The sequence below is a fragment of the Denticeps clupeoides genome, chromosome 6, assembly GCF_900700375.1.
Source record: "Denticeps clupeoides chromosome 6, fDenClu1.1, whole genome shotgun sequence".
NCBI lineage: Eukaryota > Metazoa > Chordata > Actinopteri > Clupeiformes > Denticipitidae > Denticeps > Denticeps clupeoides.
In genome coordinates, this window is record NC_041712.1 from 9,647,638 (window position 1) to 9,674,537 (window position 26,900).

Sequence of the window (26,900 nt, forward strand, 5' to 3'; positions counted from 1 at the left end):
AAAACATCCACCAGGAAATTGTATAAAAGGCCTAGATTTAATTAGATCATTCTGTGATTTTCCTTTGAGGCATGAGCAGATGGTCCAGTGCATCTGTTCACCTGAGACCTTGGAACACTTTCTACTGTAAAGATAATGATTGCTGAGACAAATCATTTAAAATGAATTTCATGAAATATACACTGAAAGTTATGCAGTTGACTGAAACATGACATCATACCACATGTTTCAAACATAGATATCTGTATTTATCTATCTATGTAGATGTGCACATAAATGGCACTAAATCATACCAATGCCGCTGGGACTGTGATCCAATTGTCTCCTGCAGTGAAAGGAATTTGGAAAAATTGGTGTATTTTTGAAAATGTCCTCATTTTTTCTCAGTCTTCTTTTTGTCTTTTCTCTCTTAGGTCCTCTTCTGGCAAGATGAGTCCTGAAAGTGTTCGCTCAATGGGACCCCCATCCGAATCATCTGAGGATGGTCGTCATGGGAAGAAATTACCTCCTCCAAGTCCTGCCAAGGAGAAGGAGCTGTCCCTGTACAAGAAGACCAAGCGAGCAATAATCAGCAAGAAGTACAGTGTCTCCAAACATGAGGCAGAGGCCACCACACCCATTGAGCTTATCAGCCGTGGTCCAGATGGCCGATTTGTCATGGAACCTTCTGAAACCGAGCCCTCTGTCAAGCCCAGGCGTATTGAGGGCTTTCCCTTTGTGGAAGAGTCTGATCTTTACCCAGAATTCAGGCAGTCAGATGAGGAAAATGATGACCCCGGTCCCATGCCTCCAATGATGGCCACGTTGAGACCTCACCAGATCTCGCCCATTTCCTCCAGCCAAGACTCATATCTGCAGCCCCCAGCCTACAGTCCGCGCTTCCAAAGGCCCATAGAGAGCCTGACCATCATTGAGAGCTCTCGGCTTCAAGCTACAGGACAAATACGAGGACCACCATTCCATCGCGCCTTCCCTCACAGCCAGTTTTATGGCTACCTGGGCAGCCCTGGAGATCCTGGTCCTCCACCTCCATTCTACATGGGTGAGACCAGTCCACTGAGCTCTGTCATGTCTTCGCCCCCATATCACCTAGAAGGCCCATTTGGTCACCCTGTCATCCCAGAGGAGATGGCCGAGGGTGAAATTCAGCACTATGCCGTCTCTGGCAGCTCCCTTCCACTGACGCACACTTCCTCCTCTCGCTCCCCAGAATTCTGGCCACGCTCAGACTTCCCGTTTGCAAGCCTGGAGGGTCCACACTTCATCTTCCCACCGCATCACCCCCTACACCTTCACCGGGAGCCACCTCTTCCTCCACCCCCACACATTCTACCGCCTGGTGCTCTCCAACCTCCTTTTCCAACCCCTTCCTTCCCAGGCATCCTGCAGTTGGAGGTCCCTAAGGGCCGCCCAGGCAAGTCCCCCAGCAAGGTCAAGCCTCACGGCCTACCAGCCAAGCGTTTACCTATGCAAGAGGCGCAGAGTCTAGGGCAGCTAAGACACACAAGCCACGGTTTAGGCGTGCCGGTATTGCCTTACCCCGACCCAGCCTCCCACATGGGCAGCGCCTTTGGTGGTCTTGACACTCGATGGTACGAGCTGCCTCCCCTGAGTCCCAGGCAGCATCGCAGGATGGATCCCAACATGCACCAGGTTGTCCTGCAGCCCTCCCGCCTCTCGCCCCTCACTCAGAGCCCACTTAGCTCAAACGGGGCCTCACCAGAGATTGTAGTGCGCCCCAGGCCCAGGCCTGGAATTGCCCCGCCGCCCATTCCTCCAGGGATGTCAGAGATCACTCTGCAGCCACCTTCTGCAGCCAGCTTCTCCAGGAGGTCTTCTCCATCTTCCTCTCCTGCCTTAGGCCAGGGCAGCAGGAGGGCTAGTCCCAGCTACCGATCTCACATGGCCTTTGCCACCTCAGCAACAAGCTACCCGTCCCAGTCCCCATCACCCCCCATGGAAAGCAGCAACGTTTTTGGGCAGATGCCATCTCAGAGGAGGACTGAGGAGGAGATTCTTCCATCAGAGCCCTCTCCACCCCAGTTATCAGCTTCAGGGTAGGTGATCTAGGTTTTCAGCAGGCAATGTAAGGACAATCTGTTTATGTAGATTTCCTAATCTTCCTTTAGTTACGTTTGCAGCATTAGACAAGTGTCACATGTGTAGATTTACCTAACAGATAATAATCTGTGATAAATAATTTGCTTGCTTTTGAGGAAGTGCAAATAGAAATCATAGCATTTTTTTTTCATGGTTCTCTTAATACAAAGATGCATAAAGAAACGTTTGTGAACAGCCATAGATTCTTCACATTGTTCAGAACCATTGTGCCATTCTGCTACTAAGATATTACTGTATAAATACTAACTGAAGTATTACACTATTGTAGCTTTCCTTTTGATGCTGCTTTTCATGTCAAACATCCAAGTTCAAACATTCATTGATGATCATGGCATCTGTGAAGCACTATAAAATACTTGTCCTGCAGCAGATCTGAGTTTGTACACCCGTAAAATGTGGAACATTGTTGAAAGAAGAAACACTTAATGACTTGACAAGGTACGTTATTTGCTTCACAGATAAGGTGACAGACCTTTTGGGGCTGCTATATTCTTTGGAGAAAAAAAGTGTGATTTCAGAAGGAAAAGAAAAATGCAGTTAGCATTTTTGCAGAGCCCCTAAAAAGCCTGGAATCTGAGGGACATCACCGCAGGATCCCAGTCTCTTCATTCCGTGCCACCTGCTTTACCCTGCTTTCACCCACCAGGAGGACTCACACATGTGCTTCTCAATTGACTCGCCTATGAATAAACCAGGCCCAGGCCTGTGACTAACTCCAGGCTTTTTAGGACACCCAGTATGTCATGTGAAGACAGAGGTTTAGGAGATTCCACCACTACAGACACGGGGGTCCTCTCCTGGTATTTAGTAACCTAACTGCATGACTGCCTCTTCCTCATACCTTTTCCCTCGTCTTTCTTGTCTGTCCTGAATCCTTCAGTGTCCTTCCCCCCACCCCACTTCCCCTACATTACCCCCAGAGCAGGGGTCACCTGTTGGCCAAAACATGTATGCAGGGAACTATCCGCTCTCATCTGTTGCAATGTCTCCATCATCTTAATTAGGGGCATTCTTGCTGACTCCTGGGGTCTTACCTGCTTTGTTTTTGATTGATCTCAGCTATCTGGGCAGCGTTGTTGTGACCAGGTCCTCTACACCGCACTAGGTAAGGGTTGGATCCATGTCTGAAAGGGGGGGGGCAGCAGGTGGGGCTTTATTCACCTCTTCCTTTAAAGGGGAATACAAGTCTTTGGTCTTGCTTTCTTTAGTTCCCTCCTTATACCAACCTGTAGTTTATTTCCTTCTTTTTTAACCATTTTTCAAGGTAGCAGCACATTTGAGTTCTGCAGTCTTAATACAATATGCATTCTGCAAGTATGCATATATCAACTGTATACCAATGAATCAATGTATCAGATACATTTCATATGAACAACACAATCCTTTGCTTGAGACAAGAGCAGCAGCAAACCAATGTTTTTAATAATTAACCCATGAGACGACATAGTAACAAGTTATATATACATATAGTGCCAATTTAGTTCTGCAGATTTAATTCTTAAATGTTTGCTGTTGTTCAGACATCTCAAGTACGAGACTGGGTTGCATACTGCACTTTAATTTTGACAGCTCTTGAATGACATGGAATCATCCAGAAATGTTTCAGATCCATATAACAGTTTAGCCACTTTACAATTAAAATAAATACATTTACAATACATTAGCATTTGTTTTGCCTTTTGTATAGCTCTGTTATGGTTACAGCATGAAGCAATGTGCATTACCATTGTACACTCACAAAAGAACTGCACTTAAATTTGGACTGCAGAACAGTTCTCACATCCACATGAAGCAAGTGTACACTCAAAAGCTACTGATGCACTTCCTTAAATCGTGGGGAGCATATCAATGGTTCCTGGGCACAGATATAACTAAGACTTTGCCACTTCTGCCCAGTGAAGTGCTTTTCAGAGTATTCCCCTTTAAAGTCTTGTTCCATGTGCAAAATGCCATGCATGCCATTGCTAAATATTGCTCTTCCGTTGAAAGAAAAAAAAAATACAGAGAAAAAACTCAGAATATCTGATTAAATCCTTGTTACATTTGTTGTCCGAGTGCTTTGTTTATTTATTTATTTATTTAAATATATTATTTTCTTTTTCTGTTATGTGACTTGTTCCCGAGTAGTCATTTCCCCTCCCGCCATCTCTCCCCCTGTCAGCATGGTGAAGCCCATTGTAGACAGTATCCATGTCTATGAACACATATTGATGATGCTTTGTCGCTCAGCTGTGACCTTCCCCCTTCCACTAATGGCCTTTAATTTTTCTCTGCAGCCGCAGCAGATGGACGCCCCCTCTATAATGCTATTTGCGTTGTTTTACCGTGCCTCGTGAGTGCGAGCCTTGTGTGTGTGTGTGTGTGTGGTTGTTTATTTTATTCATTTTATTTTATTCTGTTTCATTTTATTTTTCTTTACTTTTGGCCGAGTTTGTGGGGCTGGCCCTAGAGAAGTGCCTTTGCACACCACACTAAACACATTTGACACCTGCACACAAACACATATACACACACAATGATATCAGATTTTGTTTTTTTAGGTCTTCAAAATCTAGAATAAATATAGTGCTGTGTTCTTCTTCCACAATACTAACAAAATGAATAAAAATTAACTATGTATATTAATTACATCACTACACTTAGCATGTTGAGAATTTTCACTGCATAACAGTATAATACTGTTTTTTTTTTGGTTTCTGTATCCCTATTGTGCCATAAATAAAGCAAGAAATGATACAGCAAACAAATTGCTTGGTTCAGCCAGACCCTTCGGGCGAAACTGAAGCTGGGTCATTCATAATCTGAAGTGCCTGAGGTTCCTCACTGACTTAACCAACGGGTCAGAGAGCATGTCACCAGTGGGTCCTGCCCTCTAATGAAATGTCTCCTCTCCCTCGCCCCCTTCTACACAGAAAACGTCGAGGTGCATCGAGTGGCCTTGCAGGGTCTGAGAGGATAGAGGCACTGAGGTACCAACGTGTCAAAAAAGCCAAGAAGGTGGCTGTCAACAACAACAACTCAAAGGCCCGAAGGAAAACGGGTGGGTCACACAGTATATACTGGAAAGACACCATTATTGTTGTTGTTCTGTTTTGTTGTAACCTGAACATTAACAAACATTCATAATCTCCAGTTTTGTGAGCTCAGGACAATAACAAGCTATTTACTATTTTTCAGGCATCAGTCATTTTCTGTGTGTCCGTCAGGTAGCCCTGTCAAGTCAGCTGTACTTCACTGCACAGTGAGAAGGTAGAATGGAGCAGTAACCCCCCCCCTCCCCACCGACACCTCCCAACCTCGTGTCCTTACCCCGGCAGTGCTCCCTCACCCAGGGGAGGCTCAGTGCCTCTTAGAGTTCCCATCCAGTCATGACTATAATAGGCTTTTTGCATTGCATGGTACCGACTGACTTACCTCTGGTCCATCACTGTGCAAAACCAAAAACATGCACACTGCATCGTCTCTAGAATGTTGGACGGGTGGGGATGGTGAAGATTGACTTGTGGTGAATGCTGATTTAAAGGTGTCCAAACACACAGTCCATTACTGGGTCTGCATAGCCTCAAACTCGTGTCAGCCACTGCCAGAGCTAACAGTGCCTAAGAACTGGGAAATGGAACAATGGATGAAGGTGGTCTGATAAATTACATTTTATTTTACATCATGTGGATGGCTGGGTGTGTATTCTTCTTTGGCACCAGGATGCACTTTGGGATGAAGGCGATCTGGCGGAGGCAGCATGTGTCGAGATCATATTTATTCAATAAATAACACATAACACACCCCAAATGGCCAAAATAAACTTAACCCATGGAACCACATGAAGCTTGCGTAAAATAATCTTAAACAAAAAAACAAAAGTCTCTGCAAAAAAAAAGCAGAAAGGTGCAGAAAGTGATCGGGGAGGTGTGATGTTCCAGGGGAATCCAGCCTGAGCAAAGTCAATGCTAGGCTGGCTGGTTGTTGTAGCAGGGTTTTACAGGAATGTTTTCTGGAAGAGACATACACACATTCATCAGTAACTGTTGTGCTGGCTTACGAGTAGATCAGCTTTTCTCAGGTAGCGTTTCAGCAGATGAGATTTCTGTGAGACATGCAGAGATCCAGCAAAATATGTAGGTCAGAGTCAGGAAAGGGGGGGTGACTGCTTATTACTTATACTATTATGTAAAATCATATTTTTTCAGTTTCCATCAACAATGCTAACTTGCCAAAAAGTACAAAAAACTTTGGTGCATCCAGAAAGTATTAATAGCACATCACTTTTTCCTAATTTTGTTATGTTACGGCTTTATTCCAAATTGAGCTCAGGTGCCTCCTGTTTCCCCTGGTCTTCCTTGAGATGTTTCTGCAGTCCACCTGTGGAACTGTTGATTTTGTCCTCAGGACTTTTTTGTTGACCTCCGAGACAGGATTGTCTTGAGGCACAAATCTGGGGAAGGTTACAGAAAAAAAACGTCCACACACAGGTGCTCCCTGGACACCTTTATGGCTGTGCACCATGTGCTGTGCTGAATTTTACAATGACACTCACTTCGGTCTTTGGTTTGAATGCCAGGCATCACTTTTGGAGGAAACCTGGCACCGCTCATCACCAGGCCAATACCATCCCTACAGTGAAGCATAGTGGTTGCAGCATCATGCTGTGGGGATGTTTTTCAGCTGCTGGAACTGGTAGACTCTTGCATGAAGCAGCAGCTTAATCACTATTAGGTTTGGGGGGGGGGCAAAAAAGGTTTAAGCCAGTTCTTGGTTAATGGACACAAGTCTAATTACAAGGAGTTTTTCCAGTAAGCCTTTCAGTATTGTTTCCCTTGATTACTACTATAACTATTCCTTTGTGTCAAGGAGTTAAATCACTTACATTTTTGAATAGTCTGGTGTAATGTGATGGATTTCTGGGAAAATATTATCCATGCACAGTAATTAGATTTGCAACATACATTTACAATAATTAAGGGTTAAGGAATAGAGTATATGAATGTAAGGAATAGAGTGGAAAATTATTTCCCTATTTACATTTACAGCATTTATCAGATGCCCTTATCCAGAGTGACTTACAATCAGTAGTTACAGGGACAGTCCCCCCCTGGAGCTACTTAGGGTTAAGTGTCTTGCTCAGGGACACAATGGTAGTAAGTGGGACCTGGGTCTTCTGGTTCATTGGCGAGTGTGTTAACCACTAGGCTACTACCACCCTGTATTTCTTGTTGCCTCACAAGATTATGTTCACAAGTTCAGTGCTACTGATTTTATCTAGTCATTGTACCTAGAATATGTAAAAAGGGATTTTGCACAATTTAAAACCCCAGTAGTAGTTCTGAGATTGTTACTATGGTTGTTACTAATTTGTTGAATATCCATGTTACAATGATTTAGAAACCATAGCTGTCCTCTTTGTTTGTCTAAAGCATGCTATGCCATGCTGAATCACATCCTACTCAACCACCTCTGCTTGATTACCCAGATGTCTTTGCTGTTTCCTCCTGTCGTTTGATTTGGCCTCCACAATCCCTGCAGTTCCTCTTCTGTCTTGCCATCTGTTCATCTCTCATTTCATTTATTTCCACAGGTGCGTCCCCCTCTCAGACCCAGCAGCCCCTCCCCTCTCAGGTACTCCAGCCTGAAGAAGCTCTCTACCTCCGAAAGAAGAAGAAAAAGTTGGCCAGGCAGGACCCCTACATGCGCTTCTCTGCTCTCCTCTACCGCCGTCCACCCCGGGAGGACCAGAAGGCCATTCTGGCTAGCATGGATACAGCCGACCCAGATCACGCCACACTTCTCTGAGGCCACTGCCAAGTGCAATATGGCCAGTCCCACGGCCACCCAGATGCAAGTCTGACACATCCCCATCCCACAGCAACTAGCCTTCGGTTCTTTTTTCCTACATTTTCTTTTTTGTTATTATCAGAATCACATTAAATGTTTTTGCTCCAGTGCAAATTGAGCTCAACGCTTGCATGATCCAACAAAATGTCCCACAAAGCTGCTACACCAATGAGATTGCTCATTTTTTATTTCTATTTTGAAAAAAACACAGAACAATCCGAAAAAGTTTGTGAGCTGGTTCCCTAAAGTTTACACACAGTCACTACACTTCCCACATTCCTTCAGCTGCCAGTTCCTCTCCTGAGGTCAGCTCCTAGCAGGGTTAACTCAATTAGACCAGAGATACCTCAGAGTCACCGCCCCGACTCAACACCGCTCACAGCACCCAACCCCCCCAAAGATACAGTCTGCATGCTCTTCAGATTCAACTGCGCTGCAGATGTGTGCTGCTTCAGCTCTGTACATTCAGTGAAGGTTGCAGAAATTCCTCGCCTCTTATTATACCAAAAACAGGACCTCCAAATTCTACGATCTCTTTAGCAAACAGTAATGTAATGCTCACGGTGGCTTTATGTCTCGTGGCATACATCACAGACGGAGCAGGCATTGCGTGTATGCGGTATTATCCATAATAACGAATCCCCTTTCATCGAATATCTCTGATGTATTGATACATGCTCTTTTGGACTCTGAGTTATTGCATCTGTCACACTCATTTGCTCAAGCAAACTCTTTATTCTCAAGCATCTTATTGTATTTGCACTGGAGCAAAGTCACACCTGTTGTGCATTTTTATGCCAATTTGAACTTTTACCGTGCGAGCCCCTGTAAAAATACTATAGTAATGCCAAAACATACTACAGCTTCCTTAATCAATAAGAAAATAACATGTGTACTGTACTATAAGGGAGATAGGTCTTGTGCCATAGTGTACTATAGTATTTTTAAAATGAAATACAGGAGAGCCTCTTAAATGTCGGTTAGGCTTTGGTTTGGTCCTTCTCAGGGCCTCTTGTTGCCTGCATCATTGCTTTCCTTCTTTTTTTTAAAAAAAAAAGGAGCTGTTGGGCCATTTCTGTAGCCTTTGATCCTTCTGGGTTTACTAAGTTGTGGTCAAATTTTACACGCCAGCCACCTCTAGGCCTGCAAAGGCTAAAGAGTGTGGCTAAAAGTTTTAATTTCTTTTCCTCCCCGTCTATTTTTAATGGTTTCTATCATCAAAGGGTGCTTCTTTTTTACCGTTCAACATGTATTCTCACTGTAGGAGTAGACATATCTGGGTTTGTGGAGACCAAACCAAGGTTGGCCATTGAAGGGTGGTGTTTAACACTGGCGTGCTATGGGCTGCAGAGTGCCTGCTGAAGCTCTGTGATCTGTGCTGCCGGACCTGTGTCCGGGTGCATTCTTTTCTTCTGGAATGGGGAATTGTTCAAAGCTCTGCAGGCTTTGGCAATTGTGAGTGAGTTGCGTAAGCTGTCTTGTACAAATACCAAATCGAAATCAAAAGTTTGACATGTATCCCAAATTATTGTGGGCTAGGTGAGAAAGTGCTTTTTTACGTCGTGCCCCCCACAGCGAGAAAAACACATACCATGGGCCATTATCAGCCTGTTCAAGGTGCTACAAACATTCATGAATAAAACTACATTTCCTTTTAGCAAACAAATGGAACGACGATCAAAGATTGATAGATAATCTAAATATGTTGTCAGAAGATTTAAAAGGTTTAGTTTAGTGGCAATATTTACACTGACACTTGACTAAAGTTTAATTTAGGATCTTTAAGTTCTTTATATTCAAGTTTTGTTGGACTGATGACCTTTCAGCATTTAATGTAGGTGACAATGGCTTGGTAGGGCAAAGAAAGTGGGGGAAAAATCTTTTGGTGAAAAGCTGCAGTAGTGTTGTACAGAAACTTTGATTTGTATGTGGATCTAGGAACTGAAATATTTCCTCAGCTTTTAATGTGGTACAGAGAAATGGCTTGGAGAAGAAATAAAGGCGTAATTGACTCCAATTTTGATACCCAAGCCTATGGCTAATGTCTCCACAGCAGTGAGTCAAAGGCAACATCATAAATTCACTGTTTTCAACCAACCTCGTATTATATTACAGGAATACCCCCACCCCTGATCTTGAGCATTCAAGATATGTGAAGATATGTGCTTTGGAAGTGAATCTGAGGAAATACATCTTTCTTCATTTAGCTCACAGAAACATTCAAGTATTTAATGTCAACATTCAAACAACAGTTTATAAATATAAAATAAAAAGGTGCTTTATACTACAACTTATCATTATTACAATTAGGGTGTATATCTTTCATTATTAAATAGCTGTTTTAAAAAAATATTAAAATTTGCCTTTTTTCTGAACCATAAAAGCTTAAAGTTGCTACTGATATCCAAAATGCCAGGAATGTACTATATTCTGTCAGACACACTGTATATATAATCACAGCATATATTGCACAATGTATTATAAAATTACATTTATTTTAAATAAATTGGACAATATATGCACGCAGATACATATATGCATATGAAATATATTCCAATATTTTGGATTTCATATAATAAACTATTTCTGTATATTTTTTTCATAAGAGTTTCTCCGATTGGCTTGATGTGAAGAATCCTGACAACTGACAGAACCCTGGTGCTTTTCAATAGATAAACTGTGGCATAAAAAATGAGGGGAGGGGGTCCTTTTTCCTTTCTGAAAAACTGCCACATTCACAGAGAAAGCTATCAAGTGTACGGTATATGAACCTGTAGAGGCATATGAACAGTGTTGCATCATCCAGCAACAGAACTTGTCATTGCTCTTGTTTTATTGATGGGGTGAAATGAGCACAGGCGCGGAGATGGCACACAGTCTCGTTGTGCTGGCAGCGTGTGGTCAGGTTCAAGAAAAAGTGTGAGTTCAGGCTAAGTAAACATACATAATATATTATTTCTGTTTTTATTTTTACATTCTTACTTAGCACTATTTGGTGCACTATAATTGCTTGAAAATGTTATTTATTATTATGTTTCATCACTGCTTCATGATTGGTCACTGATTCAAGAGTGGTTTATTGTCAGTACAACGGTATACACAGTATACCGTGCATTCAAATAATGTTTCACACAGACCCTCCATAGTGCAATTATAAAAGAAAAATATATATGTATATACACACTAAACTAAACTATACTAACTAAAATTTAAATACTCTACAGATTATCTCTATAAAAACGTAAAAGTAAAAAGAAAAGTAAAACTTTTCTGTACAATGAACAGGTCGAACAGGACATAACTGGACAACATCATGTAGGATGCTTGTAAGTGGACACACAAGGACAAACAGGACACACAAGTAAAGACAAACATGTGCAAGATGTGTAGGAATGTGCAAAAAGAGCAGAGATTCGTGGTTCTGATGGTCATAACACGACACCAATCACAAATCTTTTTCTAAAATGGTCAGGACCTGGCGAGGCCGCCGCGACCTAGAGTGCCACCAGACCAAGACGGCCTAAGATAACATACCATTTGCGGGCCCACACATAACCAGTTCTGAAATCCTGACACATGGCCATAAGTCTTGTTCCCACTCATATGTCCAATAAAATGTAATCAATGGTGGTTAGAAAAGGAAACCTGTGCTTTATAGCTATGGAAAGGTGTATATAGTGTACAGCTTAAGAGATTGTAACTGCATGATTCAAATTGTTGCTGAATGCAAGGGTAGTGTATGTTAACTCATGTCACGTTTCTTAGTTACACACTTCATTGCTGCAGGAAGGTGGGATGGGTCTGAGAGTTAATGAACATAGAAGGTGCAAAGTGCAGTATTTTACCTTCTTAGAAGAATTTACTATTTTAGCTGAAATGGTGCTTGTTTTAGTGACACGAGTGACACTATGGAGTTCTATTGAGGTTGCATGGGGCAGCTCTGTCCTTTGTTTACCTGTGGTCGGTATAGCCATTTGGATTGAACGCTTTTTAGTTCTTTTGATCTGTATTTTGTCCTTTGTTATTTTGTAACAGGATTATGTTTATTATGTTTATGATTATGATTCTACAGTGGGTAAGGAAGCGGACCGGTAATCAGAAGGTTTGAATCCCAAACCGGCAAGGTGCCACTGAGGTGCCACTGAGCAAAGCACCGACCCAAAACACTGCTCCCCGGGCGCCTGTCATGGCTGCCCACTGCTCACTAAAGGTGATGGTTAAAAAAAGGTGATTGTGTCACCATGTTCTGTGCTCTGTTTCACAATGACAATCACTTCACTTACAATATATGACTTCCATTGATTGACACTTTGCAGACCATTGGCGTAATTAAATATGGGCAAACTTTTAATAATTCTATAATAGAAGTATATACATATATTTGGTTTATAATAAATATTTAATTATATAAATACATGTAAGATTATATTGTTATATATATTATAATGAAACATATTCATATTAACAGAGAAATATCAAAATATTGTTTGGATTACTGAAATTTCAGCTTTATTTTCAGTTAATTTGATGGAATAATAAGACAAATACTTTTATTACTCGCGCCCACTGTAAATCTTCATCTTCTTTTAGGACATATTTCTCCTTGGTGTGTTTTTTTTTCTTGAAAAAGCCAGAAATCTGGGTCACCACTACAATCCATGACTACAGGAACCTCACTGTCACATTAGCCTGGACAACGGTGTGAAATGTTCCTGGAAGGGCGAATTAGAGAGCGTGCAGTGTGGTGTATGAGAAGGGAGCTTGCTCTCAGCACAAGCCTGAGTGAGGACAGGTCGAATGCACAGGAAATAAATCAGGGGCACGGGCCTATGACAGACACACACAACAGAAACAATAACTCAGTTCTCACATGGTGTAAATAAGAAACTTACACGAAATCTTGCAATATATATTTTTTGTACACAAGAAAAATGTTGCACACTGTGGCTGTTCAATGAGCGAATGGGTGCTGAGTTGCGGTGCGGTCTGTATCGGGGTATGATGGGAGGCGTAGCAGACCTCAGATAATAGATCTTTACAATGTGAATAATCTCTTATGAGATAGTTTAAGACTTGATATTATTAAAGAACTATAACAGAATATTATAAAGCATTGTAAACCAAAGTGGATGGTTTTATCTGCATTTGGGGAAAATCTTATTTGCATATAGATTGTAACAGTTTGTTTATTTTTATTTTTTTTATATATGTCCAGTGCTGCTTTTAGCAATACAGAATAAAAAAAAAACAGATGAATAAACTCCCTAAATTATTTTTTTTTTAGAACTCATAATACAAATTCTGAAGAATATATTATTTAAAAAAATTAGAACTAAGCTATTTCATCAAAATGTCACACATACTATATTAGACTGCTGAGCATTTTAGGGCAAGTGCAGGGCTTATTTGCGATATTTTGATACAACTACTTGAACAGACGAACATTGACCTGGGTCCTCTGCCCAGTCGGTACTGAGGTCAGAACTTTGTGCATCAAAAGACAGGAGAACACTATATTTTAAATCCCTAAGAATTACTTTGCTTGGAAGTTGAATATACAGACGTACAAAAAAAATTATAGACGGGAATGATATTGGGCATTCCATGCGTAGCAATTAGCTGCTATCGAGAGCACAGATCTTGGGCCTGTCAGTGGGCTGAACTAGCCTGCTGTCAATGACGGGAATAAGTAGGCGGAGTCTGGCTTAGTCTGCTGTTCCAGAATGTTCAATGTAGAGCATAGTGGTTGCTGAGTCACTAAAAGCGAAGCCGGTCTCTGCTGACGTCATCGCGATGGGTGGGGGAATCTAGAGCCACCACCTAGAGCTATGCTGTCAGGTACCACACTGGTTCGGGTCCATGTTGTGTAGTAGACCTCCTATTCCCCCCACAGTATATATAGCTTCACAGTGCAAGTTGTATTTGATCTGTGTTTCTCTAGCTGACTGTATATTTATAGGTGAAGAAAAATTATATATATATGAAACGGGGATTTGAACTTTTTAAACGACCATTAAAAAGAAACAAAAAAATGTGTTTCCAGTTTAGGCTAATTGTTTATGAAGTGCTATATGTTTTTTTCTGCCTCTAGAAAACTCATGGTAGCAAAACTGTCATTAGATGAACAGTACTCACTGTTTTGTAATAGGTACTCACCGGAAACATTTTAGAGATCTTCAAGTGGAGAGCATTTACTCTGCCATTGCATCAAAAAAAAAAAAAAAAAAAAACCTGCAACAACAACATTACAACTTGGTGCTATTACACATCCATCTTGTGGTGCTCTAGTTACGGAGACAAAGTTGCCTCACACACATTGTAAGTGCTCTGTTGCAGTGTGTAACCTTGCATAGTATGACACATGCAACAGGCAACACAGCGGATAAAAAAAAAATCACTGAATGATCAGAGTATTTGCTAACATTTGATATTCTGCAAAATAAATGACCAATCTACGAAGAAAGATTATTGAATATTAAAAAATTAGAAAGATCAGCCAGCAGGCATTAGTTGCTGGCATGAAATGGTCAACAAACAAACAAGTTCATAACAAGTCCACTGGGACTTGCAAATGGAATATTTCATGTTTGCTGATCTCCATCAAAGCTGTCTTGAGTTTAAATTCAAGAACATTCTCCTGTACTCATCAGTTGTAAAACTAGCCCTTTTTGGTGACCTCCACAGTTCGAATCGCCATTTGTGATTTCTAATTTTTGCATCAGTCAACACTTCACAGAATGCAATATGGATGTAGAACTGACTGTTGAGATTTCCTTGTGTGATGTTGTGTGTGATCTCCGTATTCTGTCTTCCCGGACTTTCGTAAATCTTGAAAAGCAGTGAGCAATGTTTGAGGGCGGCGAGAACACGACAACGGCTGCCCTCCAGTTAGTCACAGTGAATTACCATTAATTAAAGTATTTATAACACACACAACACCGCTGTCTTGAGACGATAGTACATTGAAATCTATATGCTGTACTGTTACCATTTGCCAGCAAAGACAACAAATAGAATGTAATGTAATGTTATAAAACATGAGACATGCTTTTCTGAGTTTGACTTAATTGATCAATGTTGCGACACAAGAGAATATGGTTTTGTTGTACTGGATGTTGGTTTGTGTTTACTACATGCTGAATACTTTTGTCATTTTTTTATTTTTATTGATTGAAATGATGTTATGCATTGTTTTTATACATTTGAATGAATTTTTTGAATTTGTAATAAGATCATAAATGTCAGTTTTTACACTCATTTATCATAAAGGAATTCTCTACATGCAATGCAACATCCTTTGTAATTATTTTCAGCACGAAGGTGTCCCTAAAACAGTGTTTCAGCGCCATTGTTTTGCTGTTCTCCTCAAAACTGTAAAAACTAGGACTGCTAGATTACATTATATTAGACACCAGGAGGTCCCATCGGGCTAATGTTGGGGTAGGCTATTGCTATACTGCAGTATGTGCCAGTTGCATGTTCATTTCTTCATAAACAAATGAAAAAAAAAAAAAAAAAAAACGCATACTGTGTACGGTGCTGTACCAAAGCCTTATGTGTCACATCATCTTTCTAATTCACCGATGCCATCTCTGCTCAGGAGAAGCCCCTGCTTCTCTGGGAATGAATGCCGTATGATTTGGGTGACATTTTGATGTCCTGACTAGCTGCCCTGCTCTCTCGTAGGCAAATGCCAGCCAATTGATCTGAACAGCAGAAGTCTTTCCCTTTTGCTTTGCTTTGAGGATTTCACTGATAGGATGGTTTAAAAGATGTGGCAATATACATCAGAAAGATTTTGATATCAGAGTGAATTTAAATTAATGATAAAAAAATGGTATTTTATATGGGATGGTATAAATGTTTTCACAGTCTCTGAGTCTTCATAAAGTCTTTTAAGATGAATGCCCATGAAAACACCAATTTGACCATCAAAGCCAGTACTGCAAAGAATCCAACCCTGCCATACATGTCTCATGTAAAGTAACCTTATTATTTCACATTTTCAAATGCTAGAACCATGTAACCTTTACTCAGCTTCAGAAATGTTTGTATTTTGATATAATAAAATAATAACGACAAAAGTGACAGGTTTAAATTGGTTTATTTGTAAGCGCACTGAGAACAAACTTCAGCATAGGATTTCATTGCGGGTAGGTGCCATAGAGTGGCGCTATTTTAAAGAACGATCCAGATTAGTGAGATTATTTAATTGGATTATTCCCCAGTGCAAACGTCAGCCACTGACTATCTGAAATTTTTCATGTATATTTAAGTATTTACATGTATTATTGGTTTGATGAACACCGCAAAATCTGTTTATCGCTGGTTCGTTCGTTTCAATGATTCGGATCTTTAGACTCGGTTCCCCATACTGCTTGTAATGATAACTATTGGTTCAGTTCTTAGGCTGCGCTATTTTAAATTTACAAATACTATTTCAGTTATAGAAAATGTAATACACAGCACAAGTTCATATAATAGCAATGGGGGAAATGTCTCGTTCGAGTAGGTGAAACTGATTTAGTTCATTCGCCCAAAGGGAGCCACTCGCGACGATTCGTTCTCTCGCGGGCTACGACGACACGCCGCTGTCTCCATGGTAAACGTGGTGGCGCGCTCCCGCGCCGATACGGCTCTCGCCTTGGCGGTCGACCGACGCGACGCCGGCGGCTTGTCCTCCAGACTACCGTGCTCGGGAGGAGGGGAGTGGAGCCGCATTTTCCGGCATATTTCGCGAGAGGCGCTTTGAAGTTACACCTGGTTTACTGGCTGCGGAGGAGCGCAGGAGGAACAGCTGGCGTGTTGGAGGGAATCGCCGCCCGTCCGCCAGGAGTCTTCGCGCCGCTGTAGTTTTTTTTACCGGGCTTAAGGCGACCGAACATCATTACTATTATAATAATATACATATATATATTAAAAAAACTCTTCGGATACCACCCGCTCGCGTTTCTCTTCACCTGCTTCATAATGCGCCCTCTCCGCCTCGGGGACCTGAGCTGTGTGACCGCAGCTGCTGCGGAGTGACGACAGGAATCCCGGTTCAGGTACCGCCGCCTTAAAACACACACACACACACACACACACACACTGTAACCCAGCAGCCCGACGGGGACTCGTGTTTTGTGGTGAATAAATTGTCACGAATTCCGCGCGGCTGGCCCATGTGCGCGCGTTGTGGTAGTAAGTTAGCCGGCTAGGCTACCTCGCTTGTGAATGGACGGAACTGGGTGGGGGGGAGAGGAGCCGCTCCGCGGCGGGACGTTCGGACGGATCTGCTGCGAGTCGGAAGGAGAACGGTGGGTGTAAATCCCGGCTTAATCGGATGCGCCGCGTTTAGGTTCGTAAATGAGTTCGTCGGTGACGTCTCTCGCGGGATTAGAACCACCGACAGGTGACCATCGGGAAGGAAGGCTCTGATCCCACAGAAGACCGGCTGTAGCAGTAAAAGACTGCGATGGCGGTGGCAGGATAACGCACTTTGCCCCACAATGAAAAAGAAATCACCATCATGCTTTGAGGGAAATGTTAACAGTGTTAACACATCTCAATTGGAGAAGCATCAGTGGGATGTGCAGGGGTCCCCAATGCAGACCCTACCTCAGATTATACAGGGATCTGCTGATTAAATCTCGCCACAAAACACATTGTATGGAGTCCGTACCTGAATTGGGTCATTTTATGGGGATTACAAAATTAAGCAGGGTTTTTTTATGGTTTATATTGGTCGGTAACTTTACATATAACAGTCCTTATGTTGCTGAGCCAATTACTATACAAGCATTCAAGCTAATGGGCAGCGGTGGCCCCGTAATCAGAAGGTTGCCAGTTCGAATGCCGATCCGCCAAGGTGCCAATGAGCAGAGCACCATCCCCACACACTGCTCCCCGGGCGACTGTCATGGCTGCCCACTGCTCACTAAGGGTGATGGGTTAAATGCAGAGGACACATTTCACTGTGTGCATTGTGTGCTGTGCTGCTGTGTATCACAATGACCTTCACTTTACTTTAATCATCTTATAACACATGATTTATAAAGCTTATGTCAAATATTGTTTTCATAAGTACATTTACATTTACGACATTTTCCAGAGAGGCTCACAGTCAATAGTTACAAGGACAGTCCCCCAGGGTTAAGTGTCTTGCTCAGGGACACAATGGTAGTAAGTGGGGTTTGAACCTGGGTCTTCTGGTTCATAGGCGAGTGTGTTACCCACTAGGCCACTACCACCCGACATTAGCTTGATAAGTAATACACAAACATAAACATTTTCCTTGTTCATTTTAATGAGAGATCCTGCTTTGTGAGATCACCCTCTGAGTCAATGTGATATCAGTCTCGGAGTCTCATTTTACAGCCAGAGATCCCCACTGTGCTGTAATGTGACTCCATCCATGGGGTGACGTGTCGTCTCACTCGTGCTGTATGTCTCGTTCATGTCTACATGGCCGTGAAACTAGGCATAGAAGAGGGGAGAAAATGATCTTCCGCTGTCACCCTTGCCTGCACTGAGTGGTTTTGATGGATGGATGTATTTAACTGGTACTTGACATAATGTAATTTGTTGATGCCATTGCTAAACGAAGCATATAAACCAACTACTTTTTTTATTCTTGTTGCTGCGGCATTTAAAATTAATTGGTTTTGCCACAGAATAATCAGCAATTAGCTACAAGCTGACCACCCCAAAACTCTATGCAGGCATCATTGATAAATGGCATCCATGCTATTCAGCCTTTTGAGCTTATGCTCTCAGTTGTGTTCCAGGGACTTTCTTAGGAACCTTAAAGAAATGGAAAACTCTTTTAACACCTAGTATTTGCATTACAGGCAGTGAAGTGAGTGTTAGGATGTTTTATCATGTAAAGGAGCGGGCCCTCAAACAAAGCACAAATAAAGGTGTGTCAGTTCACGCGACACTTCCGAGAGATCTTCATTTGTTGTCAGTCACGCTTCTGTCTGGGAGACTTTCATTTTGCACCTTAATATTTAACATGCTTATTAGCCCTGTAATAATGTATTAATATAACAATGTGCAGAGGTTGAGGCCTGCTAGTACAAAGCAGAACATGAAGCATGGAGCAGGGAAGAAAAATAAAACTGAGTATATTTTACTGGATGGTTTGCTGAAGTGTTAGGTTCATTTTTCTGAGTTACAAAATTTGAGTTACAAAACTCAAATTTCATTTGTGTTATTTTTTATGTCTTAGTACAGGTCCATATGGGCTACAATATTTTAAAAAGGATTTCAGACATTTGTGCATTTCTGACTATATTGTGTTATGAGAACGTGAGGGACTGAATTTGGGGTCTGTGCCTGTCTGTAAACGGGCAGGTTTGACGGACGACTGTTTGGTTGGAGGCTGGGTTTCTAATTAGAACACCGTGTCACAGTACGCTGTGTTTGTGCTCGCTCAAGGTTATAAACGTGACCAGGTCTGCGCATTTGAGAGCAATTTAATCACAGTGCAAGGTCATTATCTCACGGACGCTTTATTATCAGGATACGTGTAACATTCAGCGAGTCGAGTCTTTACAGGACATCTGTTGTTTGGGACAGAACAAAACAAGTTCTCCCCAGCTCAGCTCTCGTAAAAATTCTCCACATGAAATTTCAACTCTTTCTTTTACTTTCTACCCAAGGGCTGGTCTGGGTGGGGATTAATTTAATGCTCCGTCTGCTATGATAAAACCACATTCTCCTGTTGTTATTTCACCGTTTTGTTTAAAAGATGCCTGCCTCAGTAGCTTCTTTCTGAGAGACAGTGGAGGTTGTTGAGCAAAATCAGAGATCACTTTATGTATAGCCATTGTTGGGAAGCGCTGATAACACAAAAGCTACCGAACCTACAATGCAGTGCTTCAGTGGCCTTGCCGAATGCAGTCTTTACACTGCAGCTGAATCTGGACAGGAGCCGTTTCCACGTTGACGGCTCCTTTTTTCGTGCTTCAAAGCCACTGAGCGCTGCGAACAGCAAAGTGCGCACAGCATTATGGGATCTGTAGTGTGTGTTATCAGCACTCCATGTTGCTGGGCCATAATAATATATCTATACACAGTGACACACGCGAGCTAGAGGATTAAAAAGTAGACGTGCACAGGGTTTTTTTGCACAATACCATGTTATTGAACTCCAACTGTGCTTTATTTCTTCAGGCTGCGCTTTGATATCTGTGGTCTTGATAACATCAGAGGCTCTACACAGGCTTGCTGACACTCGTCAACAACCTTTGATGGATGAAATCGTTCAGCGTAATGATGTACGATTTTGGGGTTGCACCTCTGCATGACACATTTCGGGTTCTACATTGGCAGCTCTTGAGGCAGTGATCCAGTCTTGGTGCCGACCATCTTTTTCCACAAAAACTCATTTAGTTAAATAGTTTTGAATAAGTTATATTTAAAGAACAGGAGATTTTAGAAGAAAATCAAATAATTGTGTTAATCCATTTAAAGCCGGGTCAAATTTTACTCGTGGCTAGACTAACACACACAGAAAATGTCCTTCGGGAGTGGAGCTACTACTACATGTGTGCGTTCAGTTGGACCCAAACTGGACAAGACACCCTGTGCATGAAATACGTGAAATCTCATTTGTAAAAGAAGTAAAGTGAACAGCAGGTAGGAAATTATTGATCCCTACACATAGCACCACTTTGCTTCTATCTAAATAGTTTAGTTCTTGCGATGTAGCGGAGTTGGATATACATTGCTCAATAAATCGATTCCCCTTCACATGCAAGCATAGTGTAGAACGGTAGTCCAATTAATTGGTCTAGTCAAGATACATAATGTTTGACTAAATTGTGCACGTAAACCCAATGAGCATGATCAAAATCTCAGTTTACTTATGGCATCATTCTTATCATTAGTGTGCCATCCATGTACATTTAGAGAGGAAAAGGCATTGTCAAAATATTCTTGCTATTATAGTAAAAATGCCATTATAGTGTGTTGTGGTCTAGGGGATTGAGACGACATAAATGGTGGAAATGGTCTTGTGCTTTCAGAAATTGTTAATGTTTCTGCTGACCCTCCAGTCAGCTTAATCCATGTTCCATGGTGTCTCATTCTGGTTTTTGGTGCATGAAGGCTTTGTACCCTGTAAAGATACAGTACTTGGTGAATGTGCTTGCTCATGTGCTTGCCATGTGTGTTAAAGAAATACCATTAACTTGTGGATTTTCCCATCTATATGCGAAGTGCCTTTTCTGTGAAGTGATTGTCATTGTAAAACACACAACGAAACGTGTCCTCTGCTTTTAACCATCGCCCTTAGTGAGCAGTGGGCAGCCATGACAGGTGCCCGGGAAGTGGTGTGTGGGGATGGTGCCTTGCTCACTGGCACATTGATGGTTCGGGATTCGAACCTGCAACCTTCTGAATACAGGCCCGTTTCCTTACCCGGTAGGCCACCACTGCCCCATATGTGTGACAAATTAGTTTGAGGATCCAATTTTAAACCATGTTGTCTATGCTATATTGCCTTAACAGCCATATACTTACATCTTTGAATTGTTATATAAACTCATCCAAAAATGGGCTTGAGAGAAACACGCAAAAGTATGTTATAACCCAAACACCCACAATTCCTTCCCTATTCAATCTTAATAAGATTACATAAGTGGAACCAATCAAAGAAGTTTATTTCTTCCACGCCAGACAGGATATTATCAACATCCTGTTTCATATTGCTATGTGAGCTGATGAATTTTCTCAGGACCTGCATTATGATGGACAACGTAGTCTAAAAACACTCTTCTCTCATTCAGACTGACTACACTGGAGTGGCACTGCTGTGGGCAGCATTCCATTTACATTTACGGCATTTATGAGACACCCTTACCCAGAGCGACTTACAATCATAGTTACAGGGACAGTCCCCCTGGAGACACTCAGGGTTAAGTATCTTGCTCAGGGACACAATGGTAGTAAGTGGGGTTTGAACCTGGGTCTTCTGGTTCATAGGCGAGTGTGTTACCCACTAGGCTACTTCCACCAGAATTTCATATGTGAGGGCAGATTGTGTGTGGCTGTGTGTTCAGCTCCAGCTTCCAGCATGGAGGGGATGAGACAGGGTGTGAGAGAAACGCTGATGGGAGCCTGATGAGATCCTGTGCCCTGAGGAGAACCAAGCTGAGGGGGATTTATGGAATGATGGTTGAGTCAGGCTGTCGCATTGCAGCCCAATCACAAGTATGGGCAGGCAGGGCCCAAGACAGAGAGAAAGTTCACCTTGAAGTAGACATGTACGCAGGAAACCTGACTGCTTCACCTCTACTTCTCCTTCCTCTCATCTGTCATTCGGGGCCTGCTGCAGCATCAGTAATTAAACATGGGCCGTCTTTTGCCATTGTCTTAATGATAGATATGCCAAGGCTTACAAACACACCTCGTCCTTGTCGGGCCCGCCAGTGTCTCTCTGAAAACACCTGACTGTGCAGTTTGCATGCTCGCTTTAGGACACCGGTGTTTAACCGAAAATAGAAATGTGCAAGGACGTCATCTTCAGCGAGTTTCATTTGTAAAGCTGGAAATGAGCCATGTGGGGTCTTCCATTAACTTTAGTTCTCACCCCTGCTGCGTCGACACCCACAACAGCCTCTCAGGAGACCTTTATTTTACGGCAAGCAAATGTTTTAATGCAGCCGCCTTGCCAATTTTATGAACATTTAGTAAGGAAAGTTGTTTCCCAGGCCTTCCTATTTGTTAGAGGTGCTATGAAAAACCCCATTGACAGACGACAGCTATTACGGCCTTTCACAATGCTTCAGATGACCTTTGACATCTGATCTGGATGGATCTGAAAGATTCATTGTGTATAGCGGACCACTCTTTTGTCATATTGTCCTACGTGTTCATTAATTACCGCAGCCTCACACGGTATTTTACTGAGTGTGAAGAGCACACACACACACACACACCAGATGATTTACACAAAGTATGAGGAGCAACCCCTCCCACTTCTTAGTGATCACCAATCATTTTGTGAGACACGGTCCCCTGACGGATTCTATACTCGTAAACAATTCCTTTCATTGAAATGTAGTTTTGTAAAGAGACCAAGGCATGTCCACTATAGGGCATTAATGGGGCAGCCTGGACAGACGTCCTCGTCTGTTCTCGTGTTTAGTGAGCTCTGAAGGTCCAGTGAAGGACCTCGGATTGCTCGTTTCCAGCAGTTGCCACCACTTTCTCAGCAAGCGGCAGGCAATGCAGTCCCTAGAATCTGTGCGAATCTGTGATTGATTTCCTATCTTTCCCACATGTCTGAGCACCGTACTCACCCCACAGAGCCGGTGTGTACATTGTGTACAGCCAGTTACCTGATATATTGATTTGTCATCATGGTGACCTCTTACGTGGCGTGGCGGAGGGTGATGTCAGCAAACTTCCCTTCACCTGTGCATCACAATTTGAATATGTTCAATTCTGACCAATAGAGAAAGATCTTTATATTTTTAACTTTTTGCATTCTCGTGTGTCTCTGCCCAGAGGCATGCACATTACGTGAACTGGTGACTGTAAATTGGCCATATGTGTGAATGACGTGTGCTTCCCGCAGTGCGCTGGGCTTGTAGTCATAATCTGATCTGATAGATGCTCACCTCTAGTCTTCACAGTTCCCCGCTGTTTCCTTGAGTGAAAAAAACACCCCTGCAGTCTATGGGTTGGAATGTGTGTGGTTTTGTCTCTGGTGCTAGATACGTGTTGAGACTGACAGAAGAGGAACGTGGGAGCATTTTCCTCTGCGAAAGAATGAGCCTGACTCAGAGATTATACACTCTGGGTTGTGAATGCCGCTTTGGAGAAACCACATTTGAAGTGACGGCAAGGAGTCTCCCACAACCAGAGAGGAAATGCATGATGGGCATTAAATATTGAAATTGGCCTCCAAAAAACGTGTACCACCTCCAACCATCATTTGTGCACATACTCAAATACAAAAATGGAGCAAGAGAGAGAAATGCATCCTCGGCAGAAGAAGTTTAAAAGCATTTTCCTTGTCTCAGAGCGACAATCCTCAGACACAAGTAGCTTGCGATTGCCATCAGTGTTACGCTAAGCAGGACAAAGGAAAAGATAAAGTAGAAACGAACGCTTTCTGTGTATCTCCAGTGCCTGTTGACGTTCAGGATGGAAGCAAGTACTGTTATCTGTTCTCAGACCTCATTGTTTGTTGTCTGGGGTTCACCTTGGGTCCTTCGTTCTCTAGTTTCCTTACTTACTCTTTTTTTTTTATTTGTTTTTCTCTCTTCTGCCTGGATCTTGCAGATCATCCACAAGCATGTCTAAATGAATCTGAATGAAATTTAGTTGGTTGCCATGCAAAGCTAGAGGCAAATTGTGTTGGAGGAGGGCCAGTAGAGTGAGAACCGTGGCAGATTGGGTATTTTGGGAAGTGGATTCATCAACCTCAAGGGGAAGTACTCTGCTGTTTGAAGCAAGAATGAGGTGACCTAAGTGCTGTTTTTCAATGTAATGTAGTGTAATTTTGTAAATTTTTTATGTGAAAGTGAAGTGATTGTCATTGTGATACACTGCACACGGTGACACAACGAAACGTGTCCTCTGCTTTTAACCATCACCCTTGATGAGCAGTGGGCAGCCATGACAGGCGCCCGGGGAGCAGTGTGTGGGGACGGTGCTTGGGGACGATACTTTGTTCAGTAGCACCTTGGCGGATCGGTATTCGAACCAGCAACCTTCTGATTATGGGGCCGCTTCCTTAACCGCTAGGCCACCACTGCCGCATGTGTTTCTTTTTTGGAAAATGGTGCCCATTCTCTGGTTTGCCATTTGAACAAAATCTGCTGCTCCCACTTTCACAATCCTGGCTCCATTATTCCTTAAGCACCGATAACAGAACACATAATGCTGGACATTATTGAAGCTCTGTTTTCATTCATTTCGAGTTGGTTCTTGTTTGTAACAGAGCATCGATACCAATCCCTAGAGCTCGCTGATAAGGAAGTCACTGTCTGTGCAATGTAATGCAAAAAGCAGGCCAAAATCTGTTGCTTCAGACTAATGCTTGTCATCATTTTGTTTTGCCTCTCTACCCCTCCCCTGTCCCCCTCCTCCATTGGCTGACTATGCCAAATTCCCATAGGGGACGACTGGGTCAGTTAGAGGAAGCGCTCGAGAGGTGTGTCACTTTGACACTGTAAAGTGTCGCCTCTCGGGGTATTTTAAGCGCTCACATGCCACATTTATTTAGTGCTGTCAGTCCTGCAGACATGAATAGGGCTCATATTTTGGCAGCTCTCCAGGCAGCAGAATTCATAAACGTTCACTTACTGTGGGGTCGACCCAATATGACGAGCCAGAAATATCAGGACATCAAGAATTTCCTGGAGCTTTGGAAGACTGCTCTCCATTCTCCAATAGGATTACAGAGTACTTCATAAAATGAAACATTAATGCCCTGGGGGCAGTTGAAGTTTACCTTATTTTAAACCAGTTTTATTATTGAAAGCAGCCACACCCTCCATTACTGCATTTGAATGCATATGGGAGGCGTGTGTTGATTCATTGCTCTCTGTGGCTCCTTATGAATAAAACCGGTCTGTGTGATTCTCTGTAGAATCCGACGTTTTCATCTGCCTTTCAAGTAAAATGTCTGAATACAAGCACCTTTATTTAACTTGTGCTACATGTATATGTCTGCAGCACTTGTTTGCACTTTTTACAATAAACCCCCAAAACATACCTTTATTACAATATATAATATAATATATATTTTTTTGGTGCAAGCATGGAGCTTTCCACAACCGAACTGTCGCCGATCTGTCCATTCCCAACTGAGGCTACAGATAGCCCTTCCTGAATTCTGTTGACTTGTGCAGAGATTTGCATGCAGAAGCGCACTGTCTCACCTCTGACCAGGATGTTCCGGCGCCCTCAGCCCACAGTTGAAATAGTCAGCATAAATCACAGATAACAAACGCTCGCGGTGTCTCTGTTCCCTTCTTCCTCTCACTCACAGGGCCGGGCATGAGAAGCGCACTCAATGTAAATTGGCCTTTCCGACTGTCACGACCACTGTGCATTTCCACACCAACTTTATTAATAGGGGAGCTTGCAGCCTGATCCCGATCTGCGTATATGTGTGTGGGGGGATTTGAGCGATGACTCATCACCGAAGACGCCCAACCCTGACATGCCGGCCTTGTTATTCTTCCCCTGGCTTTAATTTTACTGAGACGCAAATGGAGGAGAGGCAGGGGTTGGCCGTTTGTTCTTTCCGTCTCTGGCGCTGTGAGTAAGAGCCTTGGGAAATTGGGAGATGGATGCTGGCATGGATGCATTGTGTGCTGGACACACCTTCTCATTTTCCTAAATGTATTTTTTTATTCTTTTTTTTTTCTGTACTTACTAGAAGGATAAGGCAATCAGCTAATTTACATGACATTACAGAGAATCAAATTATTTTGATCATACAACTGAAACAGGATTTTAAAATATGCATAAGGATTCTGAGGTGGACCTTCAGAGCTCACTAAACACTCACGGGCGAGAACAGAACGAGGACGTCTGTAAATAATCCTCCCTGTATACATTCAGCTGGACCCAAGCTGTGCTAGTAGCTATGCATAGAGCTAAAACGCTGCCCAGGTCACCACTGGACATGTTTTTGCCACCAGCTTAATTGTTTGTTATTCATAGATAACAGGTCAGCTGGAAAAAGTGCAATAGTGTAGTGCAGTCGGCCATATATCAGTCATTAAATTGATGTACCGATCGTGCATGCGTACTCTGACAAGGACAGTATTCTAATTTAATGGCCAAGTCCAGCTATACGAGTAAATATTGCATGTAAACACATTGAATGTTGATGTAGACTAGAAACATAAATTGTTGCAAAACTGCTCCTGGGGAGCAGTTTGTGGGGACTGTACTTTGGTCTTGGGTACCTCAGTGCCACATGGTAGGTAACAGGGTTC

General features: G+C 42.5%; 2 protein-coding genes across 12 annotated transcripts in view; both read left to right on the plus strand.

Annotated features, from left to right (window-relative positions):
• The window catches only part of igsf9bb (immunoglobulin superfamily, member 9Bb), a 109,320-nt gene extending 97,206 nt beyond the window's left edge, over positions 1-12,114 (plus strand). For 5 of the 6 annotated variants that reach the window (XM_028983162.1, XM_028983165.1, XM_028983163.1 and 2 more), the window contains 3 exons: positions 414-2,057; positions 5,034-5,161; positions 7,694-12,114. In XM_028983162.1, coding sequence (XP_028838995.1) covers positions 414-2,057; positions 5,034-5,161; positions 7,694-7,908 — 1,987 coding nt within the window. In that variant the 3' untranslated portion in view covers positions 7,909-12,114. Of the gene's footprint in view, positions 1-413; positions 2,058-3,180; positions 3,227-5,033; positions 5,162-7,693 lie in introns of those variants that run through there. The other variant, XM_028983167.1, reaches the window with a different exon arrangement.
• Positions 12,115-16,519: 4,405 nt separating this feature from the next.
• The window catches only part of arhgap32b (Rho GTPase activating protein 32b), an 85,091-nt gene continuing 74,710 nt past the window's right edge, over positions 16,520-26,900 (plus strand). For 4 of the 6 annotated variants that reach the window (XM_028983154.1, XM_028983156.1, XM_028983157.1 and 1 more), the window contains exon 1: positions 16,524-16,997. The gene's annotated coding sequence lies outside the window, so the exon portion shown is untranslated. Of the gene's footprint in view, positions 16,998-26,154; positions 26,215-26,900 lie in introns of those variants that run through there. The other 2 variants (XM_028983158.1, XM_028983155.1) reach the window with 2 other exon arrangements.